The 26900-nt window shown below is 38.1% G+C and overlaps 1 protein-coding gene across 1 annotated transcript in view; it reads right to left on the reverse strand.

The window, feature by feature from the left end:
- SCLT1 (sodium channel and clathrin linker 1) overlaps positions 1–26900 on the reverse strand; it is a 233216-nt gene that overhangs the window by 78976 nt on the left and 127340 nt on the right. Inside the window, exons 14-16 of the mRNA XM_007456987.1 lie at positions 10875–10949; positions 8826–8971; positions 1106–1298 (exon numbers count right to left, since the gene is read on the reverse strand). Coding sequence (XP_007457049.1) covers positions 1106–1298; positions 8826–8971; positions 10875–10949 — 414 coding nt within the window. The remainder of the gene's footprint in view (positions 1–1105; positions 1299–8825; positions 8972–10874; positions 10950–26900) is intronic.

Raw genomic sequence — 26900 nt, forward strand, 5'->3', positions numbered from 1 at the left:
CTTTCCCTATTGAACTTCTGTGGTGCCTTTGTTATAAATGAGGTGATTATGAAAAGTGGGTTTGTTCCTGGACTTTATTTTGTTCCATTGATCAGGTCGATTATTCTTATATAGATTACACACTATCTTAATTACTATACCTTTATATCAAGTCTTGATGTCTGGTAGTATGACTTTGCCCCTTTGTTTTTCAAAGATTTCTCATAGTCTAAAGCACAAAGCACAAGCTTCTTTGCATATGTAAGGGTCTCTTTTTCAGAGTTCAAGCTTTTATAAATAATCACAGTGTTTGACACTTGCAAAAGGAGGCATTCAATAAATATACACTGATATGAATTAGGTTGGAATGTGAGTTCTTATGAGAGCACATAATAACAAGAAAAAAGTGAAACATTAATGTTACCACCCCATATCCTTACTACGAAACTGGAAAATATAGAGCTTTATCATAAAGAGTTAATGCCACTTTTTACAAAAGTCACGTGGAATGGGGAAAGGCAAGCAACATGCTGATGGTGATACCTGTGCTTGAAACTCCCTCAAACAGGTTATCATGTTCCTATTGCCAAACCATGTAAGCATTAGAGTAAAGAACGGGGGAAGGAGAGAGAAAATAAAAGGGAATTTTCTTCCAGAGGAGATTTTTGTCCCTTGCTTTCTTCCTGTCATGGAATTTTTAGACTACCTATGAGGGGTTCTCAGAGCATACTGACGTACCATCCGCTATACAGCTAGTTTTAAGAGTTCTATTTTCGAGAAGCTATTATGGAGGGAAAAGAGAGGATGGCAGTCCGTGAAGTTATCTAATCTATAGTTTTGCTAGCACTGCTTAAATTGCTTTGGCAGGAATATCAGTGCATTTCATGGTTGGAAAAGAACTTTTTTGTGTGTGAATAGTGAAAGCAATGATTTTCAAGTATGCTTGCCAAGTTCTACAATAAAGAAAAGACTGGCTAACACTCTGCATTATGATTTAGTGCTATCTGATGAGAAGGCAAAAAAAAAAAAAAAAGACCTTAAAAATGTTCTACTAGGTCTCTGTAAATATTCTCTATACTTTGATTTTCACAAGTACACATTTAATTCTAACTAGTTTTGAAAACACCTTTAATTTGGCTTTTTTTTGAGCCTCGAGAGCAATCTTTCTTAAATCCTCAGTCTGTTTCTGTAACTGTTCATTTTCTTGCTGAAGTTTCAGCCTTTGTTCACTGACAAATCCACAGTTCTCTCTCTCAGACTCCAATACATTTTGAAGTTTCTGAATCATTTCTTGGCAACGTGATATCTCTTCTGAGGAACTGAATAAAAAAAAAAAAAAAAAAAAGGAACCTTTAAACTTAATGATCTGTAATAAAAGTCAAGAAGTCTGTCTATATTTTATACTGTAGACCTGTTTTCTTTGTTCTGAGCCATTTCTCCTCACTATAGACTTAAACTGTGTGGTTTCACAATGTTACGTTACACCAGGCAAATACGTTCAATTTAAGCAATCTTAACTAAGAATAGATAAGCTGAACTGTTATCACTCACCTAGAAAGTCAATGTGAAACCTCTTTCAAATTTTTACTAACACTGAGAATCACTGTGTAAAGAGGACTTCAAGGGGACAAACTAAAGCTTGGTGAGGAAGGTGGAGTAGGTAATAGTCAAAACTCCTTTCATTATCAATCAACTCTGTAGGAAGACATTAGCTGACTACAATAAATTATGAATTATAATAAGACCCAATTCATATTTTCCTGTTACATGTCTTAGAAACAGTTTCTATAAACTTCTAGTTGTATAAACTTCTTGTTTTATCACAGGTTAAATAGGTTATATTTCTTGAACTTTCTCAACAATGGATTATTGAGTGATACAACCTCCAGACATGTATCTTGTTTCAATATACTGCTAATTTTTATTCCCATCTTTTAAATTTCCATCTTTTCAATCCCAGATAATCAAATACTGTGAACATTCCCTGGTCAATAGGTGTCACAGGGAATATATAAGTTCCTTTACCCCCATAATACTTGTAGTCCCTTCTTTCCTATCTCAGCCTTGGCTTATTCCTAATGAAATGATGGATCTAGGCAATGATCCTCAAAAAATGCTCAAGTCAGAAAGATGCTGAGATCAAAAACAACGACACATTATGTGCTTCCAAACAGGAGTCCAAAATATTACCATTTATGAAGCATTCTTACAAAAAAAGTGAAAGCTGAATCAGATCAAGCCTCTTGATTTAGTTATTAGTTTTTAGGAACTGCATGAGGCAGGAAATAAGGTAAATGACACCACATATATGCATATAGGTAGAGGAAACTCTACAATACTAACAACCCAGTTTTCCAACAAATTATTTATAAGAAAAAAATAGAGAAAGGAGGAGATTCTTAGAGGAAAATAAAAGATATATATATATTCATCCCCATATGTACACATACACACACACACACCACCTTTCCTTTATCCATTCTTCTGTCAACAGACACTTAGGTTGTTTCCGTATCTTGGTTATTGTCAATAATACTGACTGCAATGAACATGGGAGTGCGGATATCTCTTTGAAACAATGATTTTGTTGCCTTTGGATCTATACCCAGAAACAGGATTGTTGGCTTATATGGTAGTTCTACTTTTAATGTTTTGAGGCACCTCCATACTGTTTTCCATAGTGGCTGTACTAATTTACATTTTCACCAACAATGTAGAAGGGTTCTCCCTTCTCCACATTCTTGCCAACACTTGTTATCTTTTGTCTTTTTGACAAAGGCCATCCTAACAGGTGTGCGGTAATACCTCATTGTGGGTTTGATTTGCATTTCCCTGATAATAAGAGATGATGAGTACCTTTTGATATATCTATTGGCTGTCTAAGTCTTCTTCTGGGAAAAATCTGTTCAGGTCTTTTGCCTAATTTATGTGTTTTTTTCTTTTTTTTTTTTGCTCGAGTTGTTAAGTTTCTTACATATTTTGGAAATTAACTCCATATCAGATGTATTATTGGCAAACATTTTTCCTATGTCATAGGTTGTCTCTTCACTCTGTTGACTGTTTTCTTTGCTATGCAGAAAGTTCTTAGTTTGATGTAATTCCACTGGTCTATTTTTGCTTTTGTTACCTGTACTTGTGGGGTCATATTCAAAAAACCCACTGCCAAGACCAATGTCAAGAAGCTTTTTCCCTATGTTTTCTTCTGGTAATTTTATAGTTTCAGAACACACATTTAAACCTTTAATCCATTATAACCTTATTTTTGTACATGGTGTGACATAAGGGTCCAATTTTTCTTCTTCATGTGGATATCCAGTTTTCCCAGCACCATTTATTGAACAGACTATCCTTTCTCCATGTGTGTTCTTGGCACCCCTGTCAAAGATCTAATGACTACAAATGTGTGTATTTATTTCTGCACTCTCTACTCTGTGTCATAATCTATATATCTGTTTTATGCCAGTATTGTACTGTTTTGATTACTAAAGCTTTGTAATATATTTTGAAATTGGGAAGTGTGATGCATCCAGTTTTTTGTTCTTGCTCCAGACTGCTTTGGCTATTCAGAGTCTTTTGAGGTTCATTATGAATTTTAGGACTTTTTTCTATTTCTGTGAAAACACCATTGGAAATCTGATCGGGATTTTATTGAATCTATAGATGGCTTTGTGTAGTATGGACATTTTAACATTATTGCTTCGTTCAGTTTAAAAACACATCTTTATATTTATTTGTGACTTTGTCAACTTACTTCCTCAATGTTTTTTAGATTTCAGTGTACAGGTTTTTCACTTCCTTGGTTATAAATTCATTCTAAGCATTTTATTCTTTTTGGTGGTATTGTAAATGGAATTGTTAATTCCTTTTTCATATAGCTTGCTGTTAGTAAATTCATGTATTTGTTCTAATGGCTTTGTGGTTGAATCTCCAGTTTTCAATATATGGGATCATGTCATCTGTGAACAAAGACAATTTTACTTCTCTTCCAATTTAGATACATTTTGTATTTTCTTCTTGTCTAATTTCTCTAAGACATACAGTACTATATTGAATAGAAGTGGCAAGAGTGGGCACTCCTGTCTTTTTCATGATCTTTAAAAAAAAACTTTCAGCTTTTTACCACTGGGTATGACATTAGTTGTGGGCTTGTTATATATGGCCTTTACTATGTTGAGGAACATTTCTTCTACATCTAATTTGTTGAGAGTTTTTATTACAAATTATATTTTGTGAAATGCTTTTTCTGCATCTATTGAAATGATCATACGAATTTTATCCCTCATTCTTTAATGTGGTGTTGTATCACATTTATTGATCTGTATATGTCAAAAGCATCCTTGCATCCTACATTTTAATCCCACTATGATCCTTTTAATACACTCTTGTATTTTTCTTTTTAGGATTTTTGCATTTATGTTCATCAGGGATATTAGCCTGTAATTTTATTTTCTTATAGTATCTTTGTCTTGCTTTGGTATTAGAGTAATGTTGGCTTTGTAAAATGAGTTTGGAAATGTTCTTTTTCAATTTTATGGAAGAGTTTAAGAAGGACTGGCATTAAATCTTCTTTAAATGTTTGGTAGAATTCATCAGTGAAGCCATCTGGTTCTGAATGTTTCAAAAATCCAAGGAGGTTTTTGATTACTGATTCAGTTTCCTTAAGAGTAACTGGTCTGTTCAGATTTTCTATTTCTCGTATGGTTGTATGTTTCTAGTAATTTATCCATTTCTTCATGGTTGTCCTACTTGTTGGCATAGCATTGTTCATAGTAGTCTCCTATGGTCCTTTATATTTGTGTGGTACCAGTGGTAATGTGTCCTCTTTTATTTATGATTTTTATTTATTGAGTTTTCTCTCTTTTTTTCTTAGTCTAGTTACAGGGTCGACAATTTTGTTTATCTTTTTAAAACACTGAGTCTTAGTTTGGTTGATCTTTTCTATTTTTTAAAAAAATTCTCTATTTCTGCTCTAATCTTTGTCATTTCCTTCCTTCTCCTAACTTTGGGCTTAGTTTTTTCTTCTTTTTCTAGGTCCTTAAGGTGTAAAGTTGGGTTGTTTATTTGAGATTTTCTTTTCTTAATATAGGGCATTTATCACTGTAAACTTTCCTTTAAGAACTGGTTTTGCTGCATCCCATAAGTTTGGTATATTTTGTTTCTATTTTTGTTTGTCTCAAGATATTTATTGATTTCCTGTTTGATTTCTTCTTTGACCCACTGGTCGCTCAGGAGTGTGATATTTAATTTCCACCTATTTGTTAATTTTTCAATTTTTCTCCTGTTACTGTGTTTCAGTTTCATACCATTGTGACTGGAAAAGATACTTGATATAATTTCAATCTTCTTAAATTTGCTATGACTTACATTGTGGCCTATCATATGATCTATTCTGGAGAATGTTCTGTGCATGCTTGAGAAGAATGTGTACTGTGTTGCTGTTGTATAGAATGTTGTTAGGTCTATTTGTTCTTTAGCATTGCTCAAATGTGCTGTTTTCTTATTGATTTTCTGTCTGGATGATCTACCTATTGTTGAAAGTGAGGTATTGAAGTTCCTTAGTACCATTGTTTGCTCTCTATTTCTCCCTTCAGTTGTTAATATTTGCTTTATTATACTTAGGTGCTCTGATGTTGAGTGCATATAGTGTTATGATTGCTATTTTCTCTTGACAAATTAACCCTTTTATCATTATAAAATGACCATCTTTGGTCTTGTGACAGTTTTTTACTTAAAGTCTACTTTGTCTTATATAAGACACCCTGCTATCTTTTGGGTACCCATTTGCATGGACTATCTTTTGCCATCCTGTAACTGTTAGTCTATGTGTTTCCTCATATTTAAAATCAGTCCCTGGTAGGCAGTGTACAGCTGGAACTTGATTTTTAATCCATTGAGCCTCTCTATGTATTTTGATTGGAGAATTTAATCCATTTACATTAAAAGTCATTATTAATAGGTAAGGACATAACTATTGCCATATTGTTAATTGTTTTCTGTTTTGTAGTTCCTTGGTTCCTTTATTACTATTTTGTTGTCTTCTTGTTGATTTTTGTACTATGCTTTCATTCCCTTATTGTTTGTGTACCTATTATACATTTTTTCTTTGTGATTGGCATGAGGCTTACATGAAACATCTTAGAGTTCACCTATTTTAACCTGGTAACAACTTAACTTCAATCACATAACAATCTCTACAATTTTACTTCTCTGCTCTCTCACATTTTATGTTACTGATGTATAATTTACATCTTTTTAGACTGTATATCCATTGACACATTATTGTACCTGTTATTCAAAAAATTTATCTTTTAACTTTTATACCAGAGTTAAAAGTGATTACATACCACCATTACAGTATTAGAGTATTCTGAATTTGACTATATACTTATCTTTACGACAAGGTTTATACTTTCACGTTTTTACTTTGCTAATTAGTGTCCTTTCATTTCAACTTGAAAAACTCCCTTTATTATTTCTTGTACAGTAAGTCTAGTGTGATGAACTTCCTTTTGATCTCTTTTTTTCTGGGCAAGTTTTTATCTCTACTTTGTTTCTGATGGAGAGCTTTGCTGAGTATAGTATTCTTGGTTCCTAGTTTTTTCTTTCAGCACTTTGAATATATTGTGCCACTCTCTCTTGGCCTGCAAGATTTCTTCTGAGAAATCCATTGATAGTTTTATGCAGGGGTTGAGGGAGTCCCTTGTATGTGCTGAGTCCCTTTTCTCTTCCTGTTTTCAAATTCTTTTTTCTTTGACTTTTGACATTTTGATTATAATGTGTCAAATGAAGCTCTTGATGCTCACTCTATTGGTTGTTCTTTGGTCATCATGGATCTGGATGTTCATTACTCTCCCCAGATTTGGGAAGTTTTCGGTTATTATTTCTTTAAATAAACTTTCTACCCCTTTCTCATTCTTTGCTCCTTCCAGGATTTTCATAATGTGGATACTGATTCACTTCAAGATGTCCCATAAATCATGTAGGTTTTCTTCACTCTTTTTTCATTCTTTTTTCTTTTCTTCTCACTGCATGATTTCAAATGACCAGTCTTTGAGTTTGCTGATTTTTCTTCTGCATGACCAAGTCTGCTGATAAAGCTCTCTGTTGAATTTTTCAGTTCAATCACTGTATTCTTCAGCTCTAGGATTACTGATTGGTTCTTTTATGGTTTCAATTTCTTTGTTAAACGTCTCATTTTGTTCATGTATTGTTCTCCTGATTTCATGTAGTTGACCATCTGTGTTCATTAAGCTCCTTAAGACAATTATTTTTAATTTTTTGTCTAGAAGTTCATGGATCTCCATTTGTTTTGCATTGATTACTAGAGCCTTATTAGTTTTCTTTGGTGGTGTTATGTTTGCTTGATTCTTTGTTGCTATCTGTGCATTTGAAGGAGCAGACTCCTCTTCCAGTCTTTAGACTGGTTTTGGCAGCTAAAGACCTTCTCCTGTCTTGTCTCAGAACTGATGGGACTGCCTCTGGGATCACAGCTAAGTGGGATTGAAACCATGTCATGTGGTTGTTGCCAGGTCCATGCTTGGCAGACCTGTAACCAGGGGTGCAGTCAGGTGTTGTGTCTGTTAGGATTCTAAGGTGTTCCTGTCATGTTCACTGGGCTGGCCTATGGGCAGGCAGAACTGCTTCTGGACTGTGGTAGGGTGGGACTAGAGCTGGGTCACAGACTGCTTCAGGGATCATAGTCAGGTCTGAGGCCTGTAATGGGGGCATCTACAAGAGTGGCTTCTGCTGGGTCCCTTGGGTGAATCCCTGGCCATGTAAGACTGCCTCAAACTGTGGTAGAACAGGGCTGGATCCATGTCTTGTGGCTTTTGTTGGGTGTGCAGTCTGGTCCGTCACTGGCAGACTTGTTACCAGGGGCACCGTCAGGTGTGGCTTCCAATGGGTCCATTAGTGCTCCCGTGAGGTTACTGGGCTAGTTCCCGGGTGAGCAGCATTATGTTCATGCTACAGGAGAGTGGAACTGGAGCTGGGTAATGGGAATGCTTTGGCGGCCACAGCCAGGTCTGAGGTTGGCAGGCCTATTACTGAGAGTACCTATGAGGGTTCCTTGGGAAGGGGCTAGGTGCGGGACTGGGCAAGGAGGGCTGGAGCCAAATCCACAGGAAGATGGGGCTGCTTTGGGTTCATAGATGGGACCATAGTTGGAGGGCCTGCCACCGGTGTGCAGGCCTGCCTCCTCATTCTTGGGCTCCACTAAGGCTTTGCAACCTCCTACCTGGATTCCAGTACTCCCACAAAGGCATTTTTGTCTATGGATGCCTGCCAAATATTTGTTTCTGTGGAGAGACATGGGCTGGGGACCTCCTATTCTGCCATACTGCTGATATCATTCCTCTTTTAAAATAACTATTAAACATATTCTGTAACAGAGATCAAAACTTCATTCAACTTTTTACTATAATAAGTAATACTCTGGGGGGAAAAGGTAGAGAAATATTCAGAATGGATAGGCCAGATTATAAATTTATCATTTTAATAGACAATGTAATAAATACAAATGATGGGTTATTACTGAATATTCAATACCTCTAAACTGAGTATAAAAGCAATAATTATAAGCAAGCTACTGTAATAGCTGCATAGTTAGTATGAAAAAAATGATCTTATGAACATCCTATTTAACTGCCAGAAACAAGAAACTTAAAATGGTACAGTACTGTATCTTTTCTTCCTGAAGAACTTAGTTTTCAAAAATAATCTTGAAAAGAAATTCTATTTGGTGCTAAAAAGTCTTTTTTCAACATAAGATATAATTATGACTCCTATAAAAAATAAAAAAATCTCAAAACTTGTATGAATTCTGAAAATCCAAAAGAATAACTTACTTTATTTCAAGTTGTTTGATTTTATTTTCTGCTGTCTTAAGTCTTAGTTGAAGATCATCTTTTGAACGTTCTGCAACCAGGCATCTTTGGTGCATTTCTTCTAGTTTTCTGTAATCATTTTCATTTATTCTACCTTCAAGGTAAATCTGCAGAAGAGGCTTATATGTATATTACTTCACACAAGGAAATTATCTTAAGAAATTATACAGTTTAGAAACTGAAATAAATGATGAGAAATTAAAACTCATGATCATGTGTTCATCTGTCCCATTATAACATTAAAATATATCAATAATTAATTTTGGTTGTTTCACATTTACAAAATAAAATGCTGAAAACTGACATATAAAGTAATTGCTTATTTTTTGAAATTATTCAGGCTCATTGTACTATTTAAATAGTTTTAATAAATGCTAGAAAGAAATATAAAATAGCTGAAATTTAAAAATACTCTAAATGTTACCACTTGGAGACAACTGCTTTGATTCTTTGATGACCACTTTTAAGACAATTCTGTATTGCAATATTCAAAAGTACAGACACATACTGTGGTGCAATGACTAGAACTATCTGAAAGTGAGTCCAGAATCTCTAGGTTAACCAGACAACGATCTAGCTGAAATGGGGGTTTCCCCTTCCCTAGCAGAAGTGGTTGTATTCAAGCTCTGCTTCCTGTGAGACTGGGCTTCCACCTATGACAGAGAGGCTGTAGCACCCCATGAACTGCAAGGTCTCCAGGTGCTAGGCAGTTCACATTTTCAGACACACCCTACACACAGGTACCCTCCAATCCAGAATGCTTGGCTAAGTAACCTGTGTTTTCTCCCACTGACAAGACTGCTTTGTCACTCCTGCTCTACAAAAAGACAGAGTATCAAAATGTCAATGTCCTTCTACTAAAATACAGACCTATACTGCAGGACCAGCAGTATTTTGACTATAGCATACTTGTCTGTGGAATAGTGGGAGAAGAGAAAGCTGTGACTTCCCTTTACCTGTTGCCTTTAGTCTTGTAGGTTTTACATTTCCCCAATAAAGCCTATTCCTTAACCTATGCCACGTGATATTAAAAAAATTCATCCCAAACCCTGATGGCAGGTCCAATCTAAATGGGACCTAGCCCTATTCCATAACAGAGGTAAACTCAGAAGGGATCAACCTTGCAGGAGTGGTGACCATGAATGGCCTACCCTGAACATAATATGTATATTTCTTTTTTCTTCCCCCACAAATGGGATTATATACTATATTCTCCTTTGTAAATTACTCTTTTATTATCTGATGTTGTCATAATCTTTTATAACAATAATACAGATATAACACATGTTTTTTATAACACATAGCTCTTCTTTGAAAATCAAACTCTGACTCTACCATTTACTATTTTTTTTAACATTGGGTAAATTACTTAACCTCTCTATGAAAGTTCCTAATGCAGCACCTAAAACACAATTTGATTTGCTGAATCAAATTTAGCTCTTTTTCTCCCCAAGGTATTTTAAAAGAGTGGGATATTTACTGCTAAATAAAAAGAGTTATCTAAATAAGAAATAAATTTCAAACTATAGACTTCTTGCAATATTCATTCTCACATGTCACTGGGGTAAATATTCTTTCCTAACTGTGATTAAAAAATCTGTGTTTTTAAAAAGGTAAAAAATCATAGCATTTTATAATTTTTTTGGTTATATATACTTTTTATATTTATAGATGGCCTACACCCAATAAGAGTTGGCAGAAAATTTAAAAAGAAGACAAAATAAAATTTAATATTGGGACGAGGTCTAAGCAAGGAATACAGTTATTTTGTAAAATTTATACCTTTAAGTAAAAAGTTCAAATAATGTGGCCACTCTTGTTAAGAAATGTATACAGGCAATACCAGTACTTAAATGCAGATTCTGAAAATATTCCAAGCAAATAAAAGCACTCACCAGGAGAATACTTATAATATAGGGGTTGCTAGTAGATAGTATGATGAAAGCAGACAGTAATGCTGAATACTTGCAGTTGGGTTTTAGGTAGTTATTTTTTCCTTTTTCTCTTTACCTTTTCTAGTTCTTCTTCCACCGCTTTTTTCTCCCTAATGCCTCGTTCAATTTGGCCTTGTTTTTCAGCACACTCCTATAAATTCAAATCATGTTGTAAATAACTATATTTGTAAAACCTTAAGAAAAATGGGGAAAAACAGAAAGGAAGATGATATGTTCATAATAAGAATACCACACTTACCCTATTTGTATACCAGGACCATACTGATTATTAGGGAAAAAAAACAAAAATGAAAAACTCAAATCTTCAAAGAACTACCTATCTCAGGATTTCAGAGATCACCTCTGGCACAGAATGCCAAGAAGTTCTAAGTAAACATACTAGATGGAAAACAGAGGCTGAGGGATTCTGGGGAGAAAAAAATAAATGAGACCCCTTTCTCATATTACAGTTTTCCTTTTCATATACTCTTACCACATATTTTAAAACATAACATAGAACTAGACAGTGACACAACACCATAGGATAACCTATGGCCTAAAAGATGCATAGGTATATAAATTCTGGAACAGTTAATTTTCTTTTGCAAGACTTATAAGCAGCCAGTGGACACAGTAAAAATGTTTCATTAACATGAACATAAAACATTTCTGACTCGAAAGGTTTTAATCAGTAAAATCAAACAAGCATATCAATACTCAATAAATTTAAAATTTTGCAAATGAGACTAAAACTAAGAACAATCATTATAATGACTGGCTCTTCACAGCTATTTGTTTTTCTCTATTTAATTTTGAGAATGGGTGTGGTTATTTTCTACTATTATGCGCTGCATGAACCTGCTTTGCTGACAGTACAGTGCTAATATTCAATTATCTTTATCATAACTTTATTTTACAGAAATACTATATAACATGTTTTTAAAGTTCAAAATAAGCTTCTAAATTATGATCCCAAATTAATGAACTCTGATTATAATGAAGATCTTTAAACCTATGGTGTAAATTATTAATCTAAATTTATCTTTTATTAAGATAGAACTGTTAGTGTATAAGATATGTAACTTTATTTTTTTTTTAACATCTTTATTGGAGTGTAATTGCTTTACAGTGGTGTGTTAGTTTCTGCTGTATAACAAGGTGAATCAGCTATACATATACATATACCCCCATATCCCCTCCCTCTTGCATTTCCTTCCCACCCTCCCTATTCCACTCCTCTAGGTGGACACAGAGCACCAAGCTGATTTCCCTGTGCTATGCGGCTGCTTCCCACTATCTATTTTACATTTGGTGGTGTATATATGTCCATGCCACTCTCTCACTTCATCCCAGCTTACCCTTCCCCCTCCCCGTGTCAAGTCCATTCTCTAAGGCTGCATCTTTATTCCTGTCCTGACCCTAGGTTCTTCAGAACCATGTTTCTTTTATTTTTTACATTCCATATATATGTGTTAGCATATGGTATTAATTTTTCTCTTTCTGACTTACTTCACTCTGTATGACAGTCTCTACGTTCATTCACCTCACTACAAATAACTCAATTTTGTTTCTTTCTATGGCTGAGTAACATTCCATTGTATATATGTGCCACATCTTCATTATCCATTCTTCTGTCGATGGACACTTAGGTTGCTTCCATGTCTGGCTATTGTGCTGCAATGAATATTGTGCTACATGACACTTTTTGAATTATCGTTTCCTCAGGGTACATGCACAGTAGTAGGATTGCTGGGTCATATGGTAGTTCTATTTGTAGTTTTTTAAGGAACCTCCATACTGTTCTCCATAGTGGCTGTATCAATTGACATTCCCACCAACAGTGCAAGAGGGCTCCCTTTTCTCCACACCCTCTCCAGCGTTTATTGTTTCTAGATTTTTTGATGATGGCCATTCTGACTGGTCTGAGGTGATACCTCATTGTAGTTTTGATTTGCATTCTCTAATGATTAATGGTGTTGAGCATTCTTTCATGTGTTTGTTGGCAATCTGTATATCTTCTTTGGAGAAATGTCTATTTAAGTCTTCTGCCCATTTTTGGATTGGGTTCTTTTTTGATATTGCGGTAATGAGCTGCTTGTATATTCTGGAGATTAATCATTCGTCAGCTGCTTCGTTGGCAAATATTTTCTCCCATTCTCAGGGTTGTCTTTTCGTCTTTATGGTTTCCTTTGCTGTGCAAAAGCTTTGAAATTTCTATAGGTCCCATTTGTTTATTCTTGCTTTTATTTCCATTCCTCCAGGAGGTGGGTCAAAAAGGATCTTGCTGTGATCTATGTCATAGAGTGTTCTGCCTATATTTTCCTCTAAGAGTTTTATAGTGTCTGTCCTAACATTTAGGTCTTTAATCCATTTTGAGTTTATTTTTGTGTATGGTGTTAGGGAGTGTTGTAGCTTCATTCTTTTACATGTAGCTGTCCAGTTTTCCCAGCACCACTTATTGAAGAAGTTGTCTTCTCCACTGTGTATTATCTTTATCAAAGATAAGGTGATCATATGTACGTGGGTTTATCTCTGGGCATTCTATACTGTTCCATTGATCTATACTTCTGTTTTTGTGCCAGTACCATACTGTCTTCATTACTGTAGCTTTGTACTATAGTCTGAAGTCAGGAAGCCTAAGTCCTCCAGCTCTGTTTTCCTGTCTCAAGATTGCTTTGGCTATTCGGAGTCTTTTCTATTTCCATACACATTGTGAAACTTTTTGTTCTAGTTCTGTGAAAAATGCCATTGGTACTTTGACAGGGATTGCATTCAATCTGTAGATTGCTTGTGGTAGTAGAGTCATTTTCACAATGTTGATTCTTCCAGTCCAAGAACATGGTATATCGAGACTCTGGGAGGGCTCACACCAAGAAGTACTTCCCAGAACTTCTGCTGCCAGTGTCCTTGTCCACACGGTGAGAAAAAGCCATCCCTCGCCTCTGCCAGAGAACCTCCAACACTCGCAGGCCTTTCGCAAGGACATGAGGCTCTGTCAACATCTGGCACTGTCATCCCTACCCAAAACCATACCCAGAGGCCTCAGGATATGACCACAGTACATCTGGCAGGAGCAGCGGAATGAAGGCTCCTTTCCTGACACCCAAGATGGCTTGAATAGCATGCCACAGAGGTGTTTATCCAGTGAACAACCTATAGTCAGAAAACATATCTTCAGTAGTCTGTGTTTGAAAACATTAATATTCAAATGCAACAATATTGCACTGGCTTTCAATGTCTGGCTTTTTCTTGTAACAAGTGAGTCATCAAGGCTGGCAGTTCTTGCAGAGAAGGACAATAAAGATTAAGAATACTAAAGATGGATCGCCACGTCACGGCATTCTTCATCAAGATGCATCAGAAATACATCTACACATGGAACAACTCCTACAGAACACCTACTGAATGCTGGAAGAAGACCTCAGACCTCCCAAAAGGCAAGAAACTCCCCACGTACCTGGGTAGGGCAAAAGAAAAAAGAATAAACAGAGACAAAAGAACAGGGATGGGACCTGCACCAGTGGGAGGGAGCTGTGAAGGAGGAAAGGTTCCCACACACTAGGAAGCCCCTTCATGGGCAGAGATTGCGGGAGGCGGAGCGGGGAGCTTCGGGGCCGCGGAGGACAGCACAGCAACGGGGGTGCGGAGGGCAAAGCGGAGAGACTCCCGCACAGAGGATCGGCGCCGACCGGCACTCACCAGCCCGAGAGGCTTGTCTGCTCACCCACCTGGGAGGGCGGGGCTGGGAGCTGAGGCTCGGGCTTCAGTAGGAGCGCAGGGAGAGGACTGGGATTGGCGGCGTGAACACAGCCTGAGGGGGTTAGTGCGCTACGGCTGGCCGGGAGGGAGTCCGGGGAAAAGTCTGGACCTGCCGAAGGGGCAAGAGACTTTTTCTTCCTTCTTCTGTTTCCTGGTGTGCGAGGAGAGGGGATTAAGAGTGCTGCTTAAAGGAGCTCCAGAAACGGGCGCGGGCTGCGGCTAAAAGCGCGGACCCCAGAGATGGGCATTAGATGCTAAGGCTGCTGCTGCCGCCACCAAGAACCCTGTGTGCAAGCACAGGTCACTCTCCACACCTCCCTTCCGGGAAGCCTGTGCAGCCCGCGACTGCCAGGGTCCTGGGATCCAGGGACAACTTCCCCGGGAGGACACACGGTGAGCCTCAGGCTGCGGCAACGTCATGCTGGCCTCTGCCGCTGCAGGCTCACCCCGCACTCCGTACCCCTCCCTCCCCACAGCCTGAGTGAGCCAGAGCCCCCGAAACAGCGGCTCCTTTAACCCTGTCCTGAGTGAAGAAATGATGCCCTCCGGCGACCTACACGCAGAGGCGGGGCCAAATCCAACGCTGAATCCCGGGAGCTGTGTGAACAAAGAAGAGAAAGGGAAATCTCTCCCAGCAGCCTCAGGAGCAGCGGATTAAATCTCCACAAACAACTTGATGTACACTGCATCGGTGGAATACCTGAATAGACAACGAATCATCCCAAATTGAGGAGGTGGACTTTGACAGCAAGATTTATTATTTTTTCCTCTTTTCCTCTTTTTCTCCGTGTGTATGTGTAGGCTTCTGTGTGAGATTTTGTCTGTATAGCTTTGCTTTCACCATTTGCCCTAGGGTTTGACCTGTCCATTTTTTTTTTTGCTTTTTTTATTTTACCTTACTTTATTTTATTTTATCCTCTTTCTCTCTCTCTCTCTCTCTTTCTTTCTTTCTTTCCTTCCTTCCTTCCTTCCTTCCTTCCTTCCTTCCTTCCTTCCTTCCTTCTCTCTCTTTCTCTCTTTCTACTTGTTCTCCCTTTTATTCTGAGCCGTGTGGATGAAAGGCTCTTGGTGCTGCACCCAGGAGTCAGCGCTGAGCCTCTGAGGTGGGAGAGCCAATTTCAGGACACTGGTCCACAAGAGACCTCCCAGCTCCACGAAATATCAAACGGCAAAAATCTCGCACAGATCTCCATCTCAACACCAACACCCAGCTTCACTCAACGAACAGCAAGCTACAGTGCTGGACACCCTATGCCAAACAACTAGCAAGACAGGAACACAACCCCACCCATTAGGACACAGGCTGCCTAAAATCATAATAAGTCAACAGACACCCCAAAACACACCACCAGACATGGACCTGCCCACCAGAAAGACAAGATCCAGCCTCATCCACCAGAACACAGGCACTAGTCCCCTCCACCAGGAAGCCTACACAACCCACTGAACCAACCTTAGCCACTGGGGACAGACATCAAAAAATACGGGAACTACGAACCTGCAGCCTGCAAAAAGGAGACCCCAAACACAGTAAGATAAGAAAAATGAGAAGACACAAAAGCACACAGCAGATGAAGGAGCAAGTTAAAACCAACCAGACCTAAAAAATGAAGAGGAAATAGGCAGTCTTCCTGAAAAAGAATTCAGAATAATGATAGTAAAGATGATCCAAAATATTGGAAATAGAATAGAGAAAGTGCAAGAAACATTTAACAACGACCAAGAAGAACTAAAAAGGAAACAAGAAATGATAAACAACACAATAAATGAAATTAAAAATACTCTAGAAGGGATCAATAGCAGAATAACTGAGGCAGAAGAACGGATAAGTCACCTGGAAGGTAAAATAGTGGAATTAACTACTGAAGAGCAGAATAAAGAAAAAGGAATGAAAAGAACCGAGGACAGTCTCAGAGACCTCTGGGACAACATTAAACGCACCAACATTCGAATTATAGGGGTTCCAGAAGAATAAGAGAAAAAGAAAGGGACTGAGAAAATATTTGAAGAGATTATAGGTGAAAACTTCCCTAATATGGGAAAGGAAATAGTTAATCAAGTCCAAGAAGCACAGAGATTCCCATACAGGATAAATCCAAGGAGAAACATGCCAAGACACATATTAATCAAACTGTCAAAAATTAAATACAAAGAAAACATATTAAAAGCAGCAAGGGAAAAACAACAAATAACACACAAGGGAATCCCCATAAGGTTAACAGCTGATATTTCAGCAGAAACTCTGCAAGCCAGAAGGGACTGGCAGGACATATTTAAAGTGATGAAGGAGAAAAACCTACAAACAAGATTACTCTACCCAGCAAGGATTTCATACAGATTTGATGGAGAAATTAAAACCTTTACAAACAAGCAAAAGCTGAGAGAGTTCAGCACCACCAACCCACCTTGACAACAAATGCTAAAGGATCTTCTCTAGGCAAGAAACACAAGAAAAGGAAAAGACCTATAATAACAAACCCAACACAATTTTTCTTAATTGTTTCTTCCCATTTTCTCATGGGAATAGGAACATACATATCAATCATTACCTTAAATGTAAATGGATTAAAGGCTCCCACCAAAAGACACAGACAGGCTGAATGGATACAAAAACAAGACCTATATATATGCTGTCTACAAGACACACACTTCAGACCTAGGGACACATACAGACTGAAAGTGAGGGGATGTAAAAGATATTCCATGCAAATGGAAACCAAAACAAAGCTGGAGTAATAATTCTCATATCAGAAAAATAGACTTTAAAATAAAGACTATTACAAGAGACAAAGAAGGACACTATATAATGATCAAGGGATCGATCCAAGAAGAAGATATAACAATTGTAAATATTTATGCACCCAACATAGGAGCACCTCAATACATAAGGCAAATACTAACAGCCATAAAAGGGGAAATCGACAGTAACACATTCATAGTAGGGGACTTTAACACCTCACTTTCACCAATAGACAGCTCATCCAAAATGAAAATAAATAAGGAAACACAAGCTTTAAATGATACATTAAACAAGATGGACTTAATTGATATTTATTGGACATTCCACCTAAAAAAAACAGAATACAATTTTTTCTCAAGTGCTCATGGAACATTCTCCAGGATAGATCATATCTTGGGTCACAAATCAAGCCTTGGTAAATTTAAGAAAATTGAAAGTGTATCAAGTATCTTTTCTGACCACAATGCTATGAGACTAGAAATCAATTACAGGAAAAGACCTGTAAAACATACAAACACATGGAGGCTAAACAATACACTACTTAATAACGAAGTGATCACTGAAGAAATCACAGAGGAAATCAAAAACTACCTAGACACAAACAACAATGGAGACACGATGACCCAAAACCTATGGGATTCAGTAAAAGCAGTTCTAAGAGGGAATTTTATAGCAATACAATCCTACCTTAAGAAACAGGAAATATCTCGAATAAACAACCTAACCTTGCACCTAAAGCAATTAGAGAAAGAAGAACAAAAAAACCCCAAAGTTAGCAGAAGGAAAGAAATCATAAAGATCAGATCAAAAATAAATGAAAAATAAATGAAGGAAACGATACCAAAGGTCAATAAAAGTAAAAGCTGGTTCTCTGAGAAGATAAACAAAATTGATAAACAATTAGCCAGATTCAGCAAGAAAAAAAGGGAGAAGACTCAAATCAATACAATTAGAAATGAAACAGGAGAAGTAACAACTGACACTGCAGAAATACAAAAGAGCATGAGAGATTACTACAAGCAACTCTATGCCAGTAAAATGGACAACCTGGAAGAAATGGACAATTCTTAAAAATGCAAAACCTGCAAAGACTGAATCAGGAAGAAATAGAAAATATGAACAGACCAATCACAAGCACTGAAAATAAACTGTGATTAAAAATCATCCAACAAACAAAAGCCCAGGACCAGATGGTATTACAGGCAAATTCTATCAAACATTTAGAGAAGAGCTAACACCTATCCTTATCAAACTGTTCCAAACTATAGCAGAGGGAGAAACACTCCCAAACTCATTCTACGAGGCCACCATCACCCTGATACCAAAACCACACAAGGATGTCATCAAGAAAGAAAACTACAGGCCAATATCACTGATGAACATAGATGCAAAAATCCTCAGCAAAATACTAGCAAACAGAATCCAACAGCACATTAAAAGGATCATACACCATGATCAAGTGGGGTTTATTCCAGGAATGCAAGGATTCTTCACTACATGCACATCAATCAATGTGATACACCATATTAACAAATTGAAGGAGAAAAACCATATGGTCATCTCAACAGATGCAGAGACAGCTTTCGACAAAATTCAACACCCATTTATGATAAAAACCCTGCAGAAAGTAGGCATAGAGGGAACTTTACTCAATACAATAAAGGCCATGTACGAAAAACCCACAGCCAAAATCGTCCTCAATGGTGAAAAACTGAAAGCATTTCCACTACCATCAGGAACAAGACAAGGTTGCCCACTCTCACCACTCTTTTTGTTTTTTTTTTTAATATTTATTTATTTATTTATTGGCTGCATTGGGTCTTTGTTGCTGTGCGCGGACTTTCTCTAGTGGCAGTGAGCAGGGGCTACTCTTTGTTGTGGTGCGCAGGCTTCTCATTGAGGTGGCTTCTCTTGTTGCGGAGCACAGGCTCCAGGTGCACAGGCTCAGTAGTTGTGGCGCATGGGCTTAGTTGCTCCGCTGCACGTGGGATCTTCCCAGGCCAGGCTTGAACCTGTGTCCCCTGCACTGGCAGGCGGATTCTTAATCACTGTGCCACCAGGGAAGTCCCCTCACCACTCTTATTCAACATAGTTTTGGAAGTTTTAGCCACAGCCATCAGAGAAGAAAAGGAAATAAAAGGAATCCAAATCCGAAAAGAAGAAGTAAAGCTGTCACTGTGTGTAGATGACATGATACTATACACGGAGTATCCTAAAGATGCTACCAGAAAACTACTAGAGCTAATGAATGAATTTGGTAAAGTAGCAGGATACAAAATTAATGCACAGAAATCTCTGGCATTCCTAAACACTAATGATGAAAAATCTGAAAGTGAAATCAAGAAAACACTCCCATTTACCATTGCAACAAAAAGAATAAAATATCTAGCAATAAACCTACCTAAGGAGACAAAAGAGCTGTAGGCAGAAAATTATAACACCGATGAAAGAAATTAAGGATGATACAAATAGATGGAGAGATATACCATGTTCCTGGATTGGAAGAATCAACACTGTGAAAATGACTCTACTACCCAAAGCAATCTACAGATTCAGTGCAATCCTTATCAAACTACCACTGGCATTTTTCACAGAACTAGAACAAAAAATTTCACAATTTGTATGAAAACACAAAAGACCCCGAATAGCCAAAGCAATCTTGAAAACGAAAAACGGAGCTGGAGGAATCAGGCTCCCTGACTTCAGACTATACAACAAAGCTACAGTAATCAAGACAGTATGGTACGGGCACAAAAACAGAAAGATAGATCAATGGAACAGGATAGAAAGCCCAGAGATAAACCCACACATATATGGTCACCTTATCTTTGATAAAGGAGGCAGGAATGTACAGTGGAGAAAGGACAGCATCTTCAATAAGTGGTGCTGGGAAAACTGGACAGGTACATCTAAAAGTATGAGATTAGATCACTCCCTAACACCATACACAATAATAAGGTCAAAATGGATTAAAGCCCTAAATGTAAGGCCAGACACCCTCAAACTCTTAGAGGAAAACATAGGCAGAACACTCGATGGCATAAATCACAGCATGATCCTTTTTGACCCACCTCCTAGAGAAATGGAAATAAAAACAAAAATAAACAAACGGGACCTAATGAAACTGCAAAGCTTTTACACAGCAAAGGAAACCATAAACAAGACCAAAAGACAACCCTCAGAATGGGAGAAAATATTTTCAAATGAAGCATCTGACAAAGGATTAATCTCCAAAATTTACAAGCAGCTCCTGCAGCTCAATAACAAAAAAACAAACAACCCAATCCAAAAATGGGCAGAGACCTAAATAGACATTTCTCTAAAGAAGATATGCAGACTGCCAACAAACACTTGAAAGAATTCTCAACATCATTAATCATTAGAGAAATGTAAATCAAAACACAATGAGATATCATCTCACACCAGTCAGAATGGCCATCATCAAAAAGTCTACAAACAATAATGCTGGAGAGGGTGTGGAGAAAAGGGAACACTCTTGCACTGCTGGTGGGAATGTGAATTGGTACAGCCACCATGGAGAACAGTATGGAGGTTCCTTAAAAAACTGCAAATAGAACTACCATATGACCCAGCCATCACATTACTAGGCATATACCCTGAGAAAACCATAAATCAAAAAGAGTCATGTACCAAAATGTTCATTGCAGCTCTATTTACAATAGCCAGGACATGGAAACAACCTAAGTGTCCATTATCGTACTAATGGATAAAGAAGATGTGGCACATACATACAATGGAATATTACTCAGCCATAAAAAGAAACGAAATTGAGCTATTTGTAAGGCGGTGGATGGACCTACAGTCTGTCATACAGAGTGAAGTAAGTCAGAAAGAGAAAGACTAATACCGTATGCTGACACATATATATGGAATAAGAAAACAAAATTCATGAAGAACCTAGGGGTAAGACGGGAATAAAGACACAGACCTACAAGAGAATGGACTTGAGGATATGTGGAGAGGGAAGGGTAAGCTGTGACAAAGCGAGAGAGTGGCATGGACATATATACACTACCGAACATAAAATAGCTAGCTAGTGGGAAGCAGCTGCACAGCACAGGGAGATCAGCTCGGTGCTTTGTGACCACCTAGAGGGGTGGGATAGGGAGGGTAGGAGGGAGGGAGATGCAAGAGGAAAGAGATACGGGAATGTATGTATATGTATAACTGATTCACTTTGTTATAAAGCAGAAACTAACACACCATTGTAAAGCCATTATACTCCAATAAAGATGTAAAAAAAAAAAACATGGTATATCACTCCATCAGTTTTTATCATCTTTAATTTTTTTCATCAGTGTCTTATAGTTTTCTGCATACAGGTCTTTTGTCTCCTTAGATAGGTTTATTCCTAGGTATTTTATTCTTTTTGTTGCAATGGTAAATGGGAGTGTTTCCTTAATTTCTCTTTCAGATTTTTCATCATTAGTGTATAGGAATGCAACAGATTTCGGTGCATTAATTTTGTATCCTGCTACTTTACCAAATTCATTGATTAGCTCTAGTAGTTTACTGGTAGAATCTTTAGGATTCTCTGTGCATGGTATCATGTCATCTGCAAACAGTGACAGCTTTACGTCTTCTTTTCCAATTAGGATTTTTTAAATTTCTTTTTCTTCTCTGATGGTTGTGGCTAAAACTTCCAAAACTATGTTGAATAATAGTGGTGAGAGTGGGCACCCTTGTCTTTTTCCTGATCTTAGTGGGAATGCTTTCAGTTTTTCACCATTGAGAACAATGTTGGCTGTGGGTTTGTGATATATGGCCTTTATTATGTTGAGTTAAGTTCCCTGTATGTCTACTTTCTGGAGCGTTTTTAACATAAACTGATGTTGAATTCTGTCAAAAGCTTTTTCTGAATGTATTGAGATGATGATAAGGTTTTTCTCCTTCAATTTGTAAATATGGTGTAACACATTGACTGATTTGTGTATATTGAAGAATCCTTGCATTCCTGGGATAAACCCCACTTGATCATGGTGTATGATCCTTTTAATGTGCTGTTGGATTCTGTTTGCTAGTATTTTGTTGAGGATTTTTGCATCTATGTTCATCAGTGATATTGGCCTACAGTTTTCCCTCTGTGTGACAACTCTGTCTGGTTTTGATAGCAGGGTGATGGTGGCCTCATAGAATGAGTTTGGGAGTGTTCCTCCCTCTGCCATATTTTGGAAGAGTTTGAGAAGAATAGGTGTTAGCTCTTCTCTAAATATTTGATAGAATTCACCTGTGAAGCCATCTGGTCCTGGGCTTTTGTGTGTTGGAAGATTTTTAACCACTGTCTAAATTTCAGTGCCTGTGATTGGTCTGTTTATATTTTCCTTCTTCCTGGTTTAGTCTCGGAAGACTGTTTTTCTAAGCCTTTGTCCACTTCCTCCACGTTTTCCATTTTATTGGCATACAGTTGCTTGTAGTAATCTCTCACGATCCTTTTGTATTTCTAGTGTCAGATGTTACTTCTCCTTTTTCATTTCTAATTCTATTCATTTGAGTCTTCTCCCTTTTTTTCTTGATGAGTCTGGCTAATGGTTTATCAATTTTATCTTCTGAAAGAACCAGCTTTAGATTTATTGATCTTTGCTATTGTTTGCTTCTTTTCCTTTTCATTTATTTCTGATCTGATCTTTATGATTTCTTTCCTTCTGGTAACTTCGGGTTTTTTTTTGTTCTTCTTTCTCTTAGTGCTTTAGGTGTAAGGTTAGGTTGTTAATTTGAGATGTTTCTTGTTTGTTGAGGTAGGATTGTATCGCTATAAACTTCCCTCTTAGAACTGCTTTTGTGCTTTTGTTGCATCCCATAGGACTTGAGTCATCATGTTTTCATTGTCATTTGTTTCTAGGTATTTTTTGATTTTCTCTTTGATTTCTTCAGTGATCTCTTGGCTATTTAGTAGCGTATTGTTTACCCTCCATGTGTTTGTATTTTTTACAGATTTTTTCCTGTAATTGATATCTAGTCTCATAGCATTGTGGTCTGAAGATATACTTGATATGATATCACTTTTCTTCAGTGTAGCAAGGCTTGATTTGTGTGTTACCCAAGATATGATCTATCCTGGAAAATGTTCCATGAGCACCTGAGAAGAAAGTGTATTTTGTTGGTTTTGGATGGAATGTCCTGTAAATATCAATTAAGTCCATCTTGTTTAATGTATCATTTAGAGCTTGTGTTTCAGTATTTTCATTTTGGATGATCTATCCATTGGTGAAAGTGGGGTGTTAAAGTACCCTTCTATTATTGTGTCACTGTCAATTTCCCCTTTTATGGCTGTTAGCATTTGCCTTATGTATTGAGGTGCTCCTATGTTTGGGTGCATAAATATTTACAATTGTTATTTCTTCTTCTTGGATTGACTCCTTGATCATTATGTAGCATCTGTCTTTGTCTCTTGTAATAGTCTTTATTTTAAAGTCTATTTTGTCTGATATGAGAATTGCTACTCCAGCTTTCTTTTGATTTCTATTTGCATGGAATATCTTTTTCCATCTCCTCACTTTCAGTCTGTATATGTCCCTAGGTCTGAAGTGTGTCTCTTGTAGACAGCATATATACGAGTCTTGTTTTATTATCCTTTCGGGCAGTCTGTGTTTTGATTGGAGCACTTACTCCATTTACATTTAAGGTAGTCCTCAATATGTATGTTCCCATTACCATTTTCTTAACTGTTTTGAGTTTGTTATTGTAGGTCTTTTCCTTGTCTTGTTTTTCCTGCCTAGAGAAGTTCCTTTAGCATTTGTTGTAAAGCTAGTTTGGTGGTGCTGAACTCTCTTAAATTTTGCTTGGCTGTAAAGGTTTTAATTTCTCCGTTGAATCTGAATGAGATCCTTTCTGGGTAGAGTAATCTTGGTTGTAGGTTTTTCCCTTTCATCACTTTAAATATGTCCTGCCACTCCCTTCTGGCTTGCAGAGTTTTGGCTGAAAGATCAGTTGTTCACCTTATGGAGATTCCCTTGTACGTTATTTGTTGATTTTCCCTTGCTTCTTTTAGTATTTTTTTCTTTGTATTTAATTTTTGCTAGTTTGATTAATATGTGTCTTGGCGTGTTTCTCCTTGGATTTATCCTGTATGGAACTCTGCGCTTCCTGGACTTGACTATTTCCTTTACCATATTAGGAAAGCTTTCAACTATGATCACTTCAAGTATTTTCTTAGTCTCTTTATTTTTCTCTTCTTCTTCTGGGACCCCTACAATTCAAATGTTTGTGCATTTACTGCTGTCCCAGATGTCTGTGATACTGTCCTCAATTCTTTTTATTCTTTTTTCTTTAGTTTGTTCTGCAGTAGTTACTTCCACTCTTTTATCTTTCAAGTCACTTATCCATTCTTCTGCCTCAGTTATTGTGCTACTGATTCCTTCTAGAGAATTTTTAATTTCATTTATTGTGTTGTTCCTCATTGCCTATTTGCTCTTTAGTTCTTCCAGGTCCTTGTTAAACATTTCTTGTATTTTCTCCATTCTATTTTGAAGATTCTGGATCATCTTTACTATCATTACTCTGAATTCTTTTTCAGGTAGAGTGCCTATTTTCTCTTCATTTGTTTGGTAGGGTGGATTTTTATGTTGCTCCTTCATCTGCTGTGAATTTCTCTGTCTTCTCATTTTGCTCAACTTACTGCGTTTGGGGTCTCCTTTTCACAGCCTGCAGGTTCGTAGTTCCCGTTCTTTTTGGTGTCTGCTCCCAGTGGGTAAGGTTGGTTCAGTGGCTTGTGTAGGCTTTCTGGTGGAGGGGACTGGTGCCTGTGTTCTGCTGGATGAGGCGGGATGTTGCATTTCTCATGGGCAGGACCATGTCTGTTGGTATGTTTTGGGGTTTCTGTGAACTTATGATTTTAGGCAGCCTCCCTGCTAATGCGTGGAGTTGTGGTCCTCTCTTGCAAGTTTTTTGGCATAGGGTGTCTAACACTGTAGCTTGCTGGTCATTGAGTGGAGCTGGGTCTTACACTGAGGTGGAGATCTCTGGGAGAGCTTTCACCATTTGATATTACATGGGGCCGGGAGGTCTCTGGTGGTCCAATGTCCTGACCTCAGCTCTCCCACGTCAGAGGCTCAGGCCTGACACCCAGCCTGAGCACCAAGACCCTGTCAGCTACAGGGCTTAGAAGAAAAGGGAGAACAAAAGGAAGAAAAAAATAAAAAAAAATAAAGTTATTAAAATAAAAGATAAGGAAAATATTTTTAAAACAAAAAAATCAAATAGTAATAAAAGAAAAAGAAGAGAGCAACCAATCCAAAAAACAAATCCAATGATAACAAGCGCTAAAAACTATACTAAAAAAAAAAAAAAAACTGACAGAACTCTAGGACAAATGGTAAAAGCAAAGCTGTTAAGAGAAAATCACACAAAGAAGCATGCACCTACACATTCATAGAAAGAGAAAAAGGAAAATACACACACACACACACACACACACACACACACACACACACACACACATATATAAAGGAAGAGAGCAACCAAATCAATAAACAAATCTAGCAATGATAATAAGCTCTAAATGCTAAACTAAGATAAACATAAAACTAGAGACAAATTAGATGCAGAAAGCAAACCCCAAGTCTACAATTGCTGCCAAAGTCCACCGCCTCAATTTTGGGATGATTCAATGTCTATTCAGGTATTCCACAGATGCAAGGTACATCAAGTTGATTGTGGAGACTTAATCCGCTGCTCCTGAGGCTGCTGGGAGAAAGTTCCCTTTCTCTTCTTTGTTCGCACAGCTCCTGGGGTTCAGGTTTGTGTCTGGCCCCGCCTCTGCATGTAGGTCGCCCTGTGACATCTGTTTTTCGCCCAGACAGGATGGGGTTAAAGTAGCAGCTGATTCGGGGGCTCTGACTCACTCAGGCCACGAGCAGGGAGGGATACGGAATGTGGGGTGAGCCTGTGGTGGTAGAGGCCCGTGTGACTTTGCAACAGCCTGAGGTGTGCCGTTTGTTCTCCCAGGGAGGTTGTCCCTGGATCATGGGACCCTGGCGGTGGCAGGCTGCACAGGCTTCTGGGAGGGGAGGTGTGGACAGTGACCTGTGCTTGCACACAGGATTCTTGGTGGCTGTAGTAGCAGCCTTAGTGTATCATGCCTGTCTCTGGTGTCTGCACTGATAGCTGCAGCTTGCACCATCTCTGGAGCTCATTTAGGCGGTGATCTGAAGCCCCTCTCCCCGCACACCTCGGAACAATGGTCTCTTGCCTCTTAGGCAGGTCCAGACTTTTTCCTGGACTCCCTCCCGGCCAGCTGTGATGCACTAGCCCCCTTCAGGCTGTGTTCACACAGCCAACCTCAGTCCTCTCCCTGGTATCTGACCTCTGAAGCCTGAGCCTCAGCTCCCAGCCTCCACCCGCCCCGGCAGGTGAGCAGACAATCCTGTCAGGCTGGTCAGCGCTGGTTGGCAAGGTTTCTCTGTGTGGGAATCTCTCCGCTTTGTCCTCTGCATCCCTGTTGCTGCGTTGTCCTCCGTGGCTCCGAAGCTTCCCCCCTGCCTACTCCCCATCTCTGCTACTGAGGGGGCTTCCTAGTGTGTGGAAACTTTTCCTCCTTCACAGCTCCCTCCCAGAGGTGCAGGTACTGTCCCTTTTTTTTTTTTT

This window comes from Lipotes vexillifer, unplaced genomic scaffold (assembly GCF_000442215.2).
Source record: "Lipotes vexillifer unplaced genomic scaffold, Lipotes_vexillifer_v1.1 scaffold50, whole genome shotgun sequence".
NCBI lineage: Eukaryota > Metazoa > Chordata > Mammalia > Artiodactyla > Lipotidae > Lipotes > Lipotes vexillifer.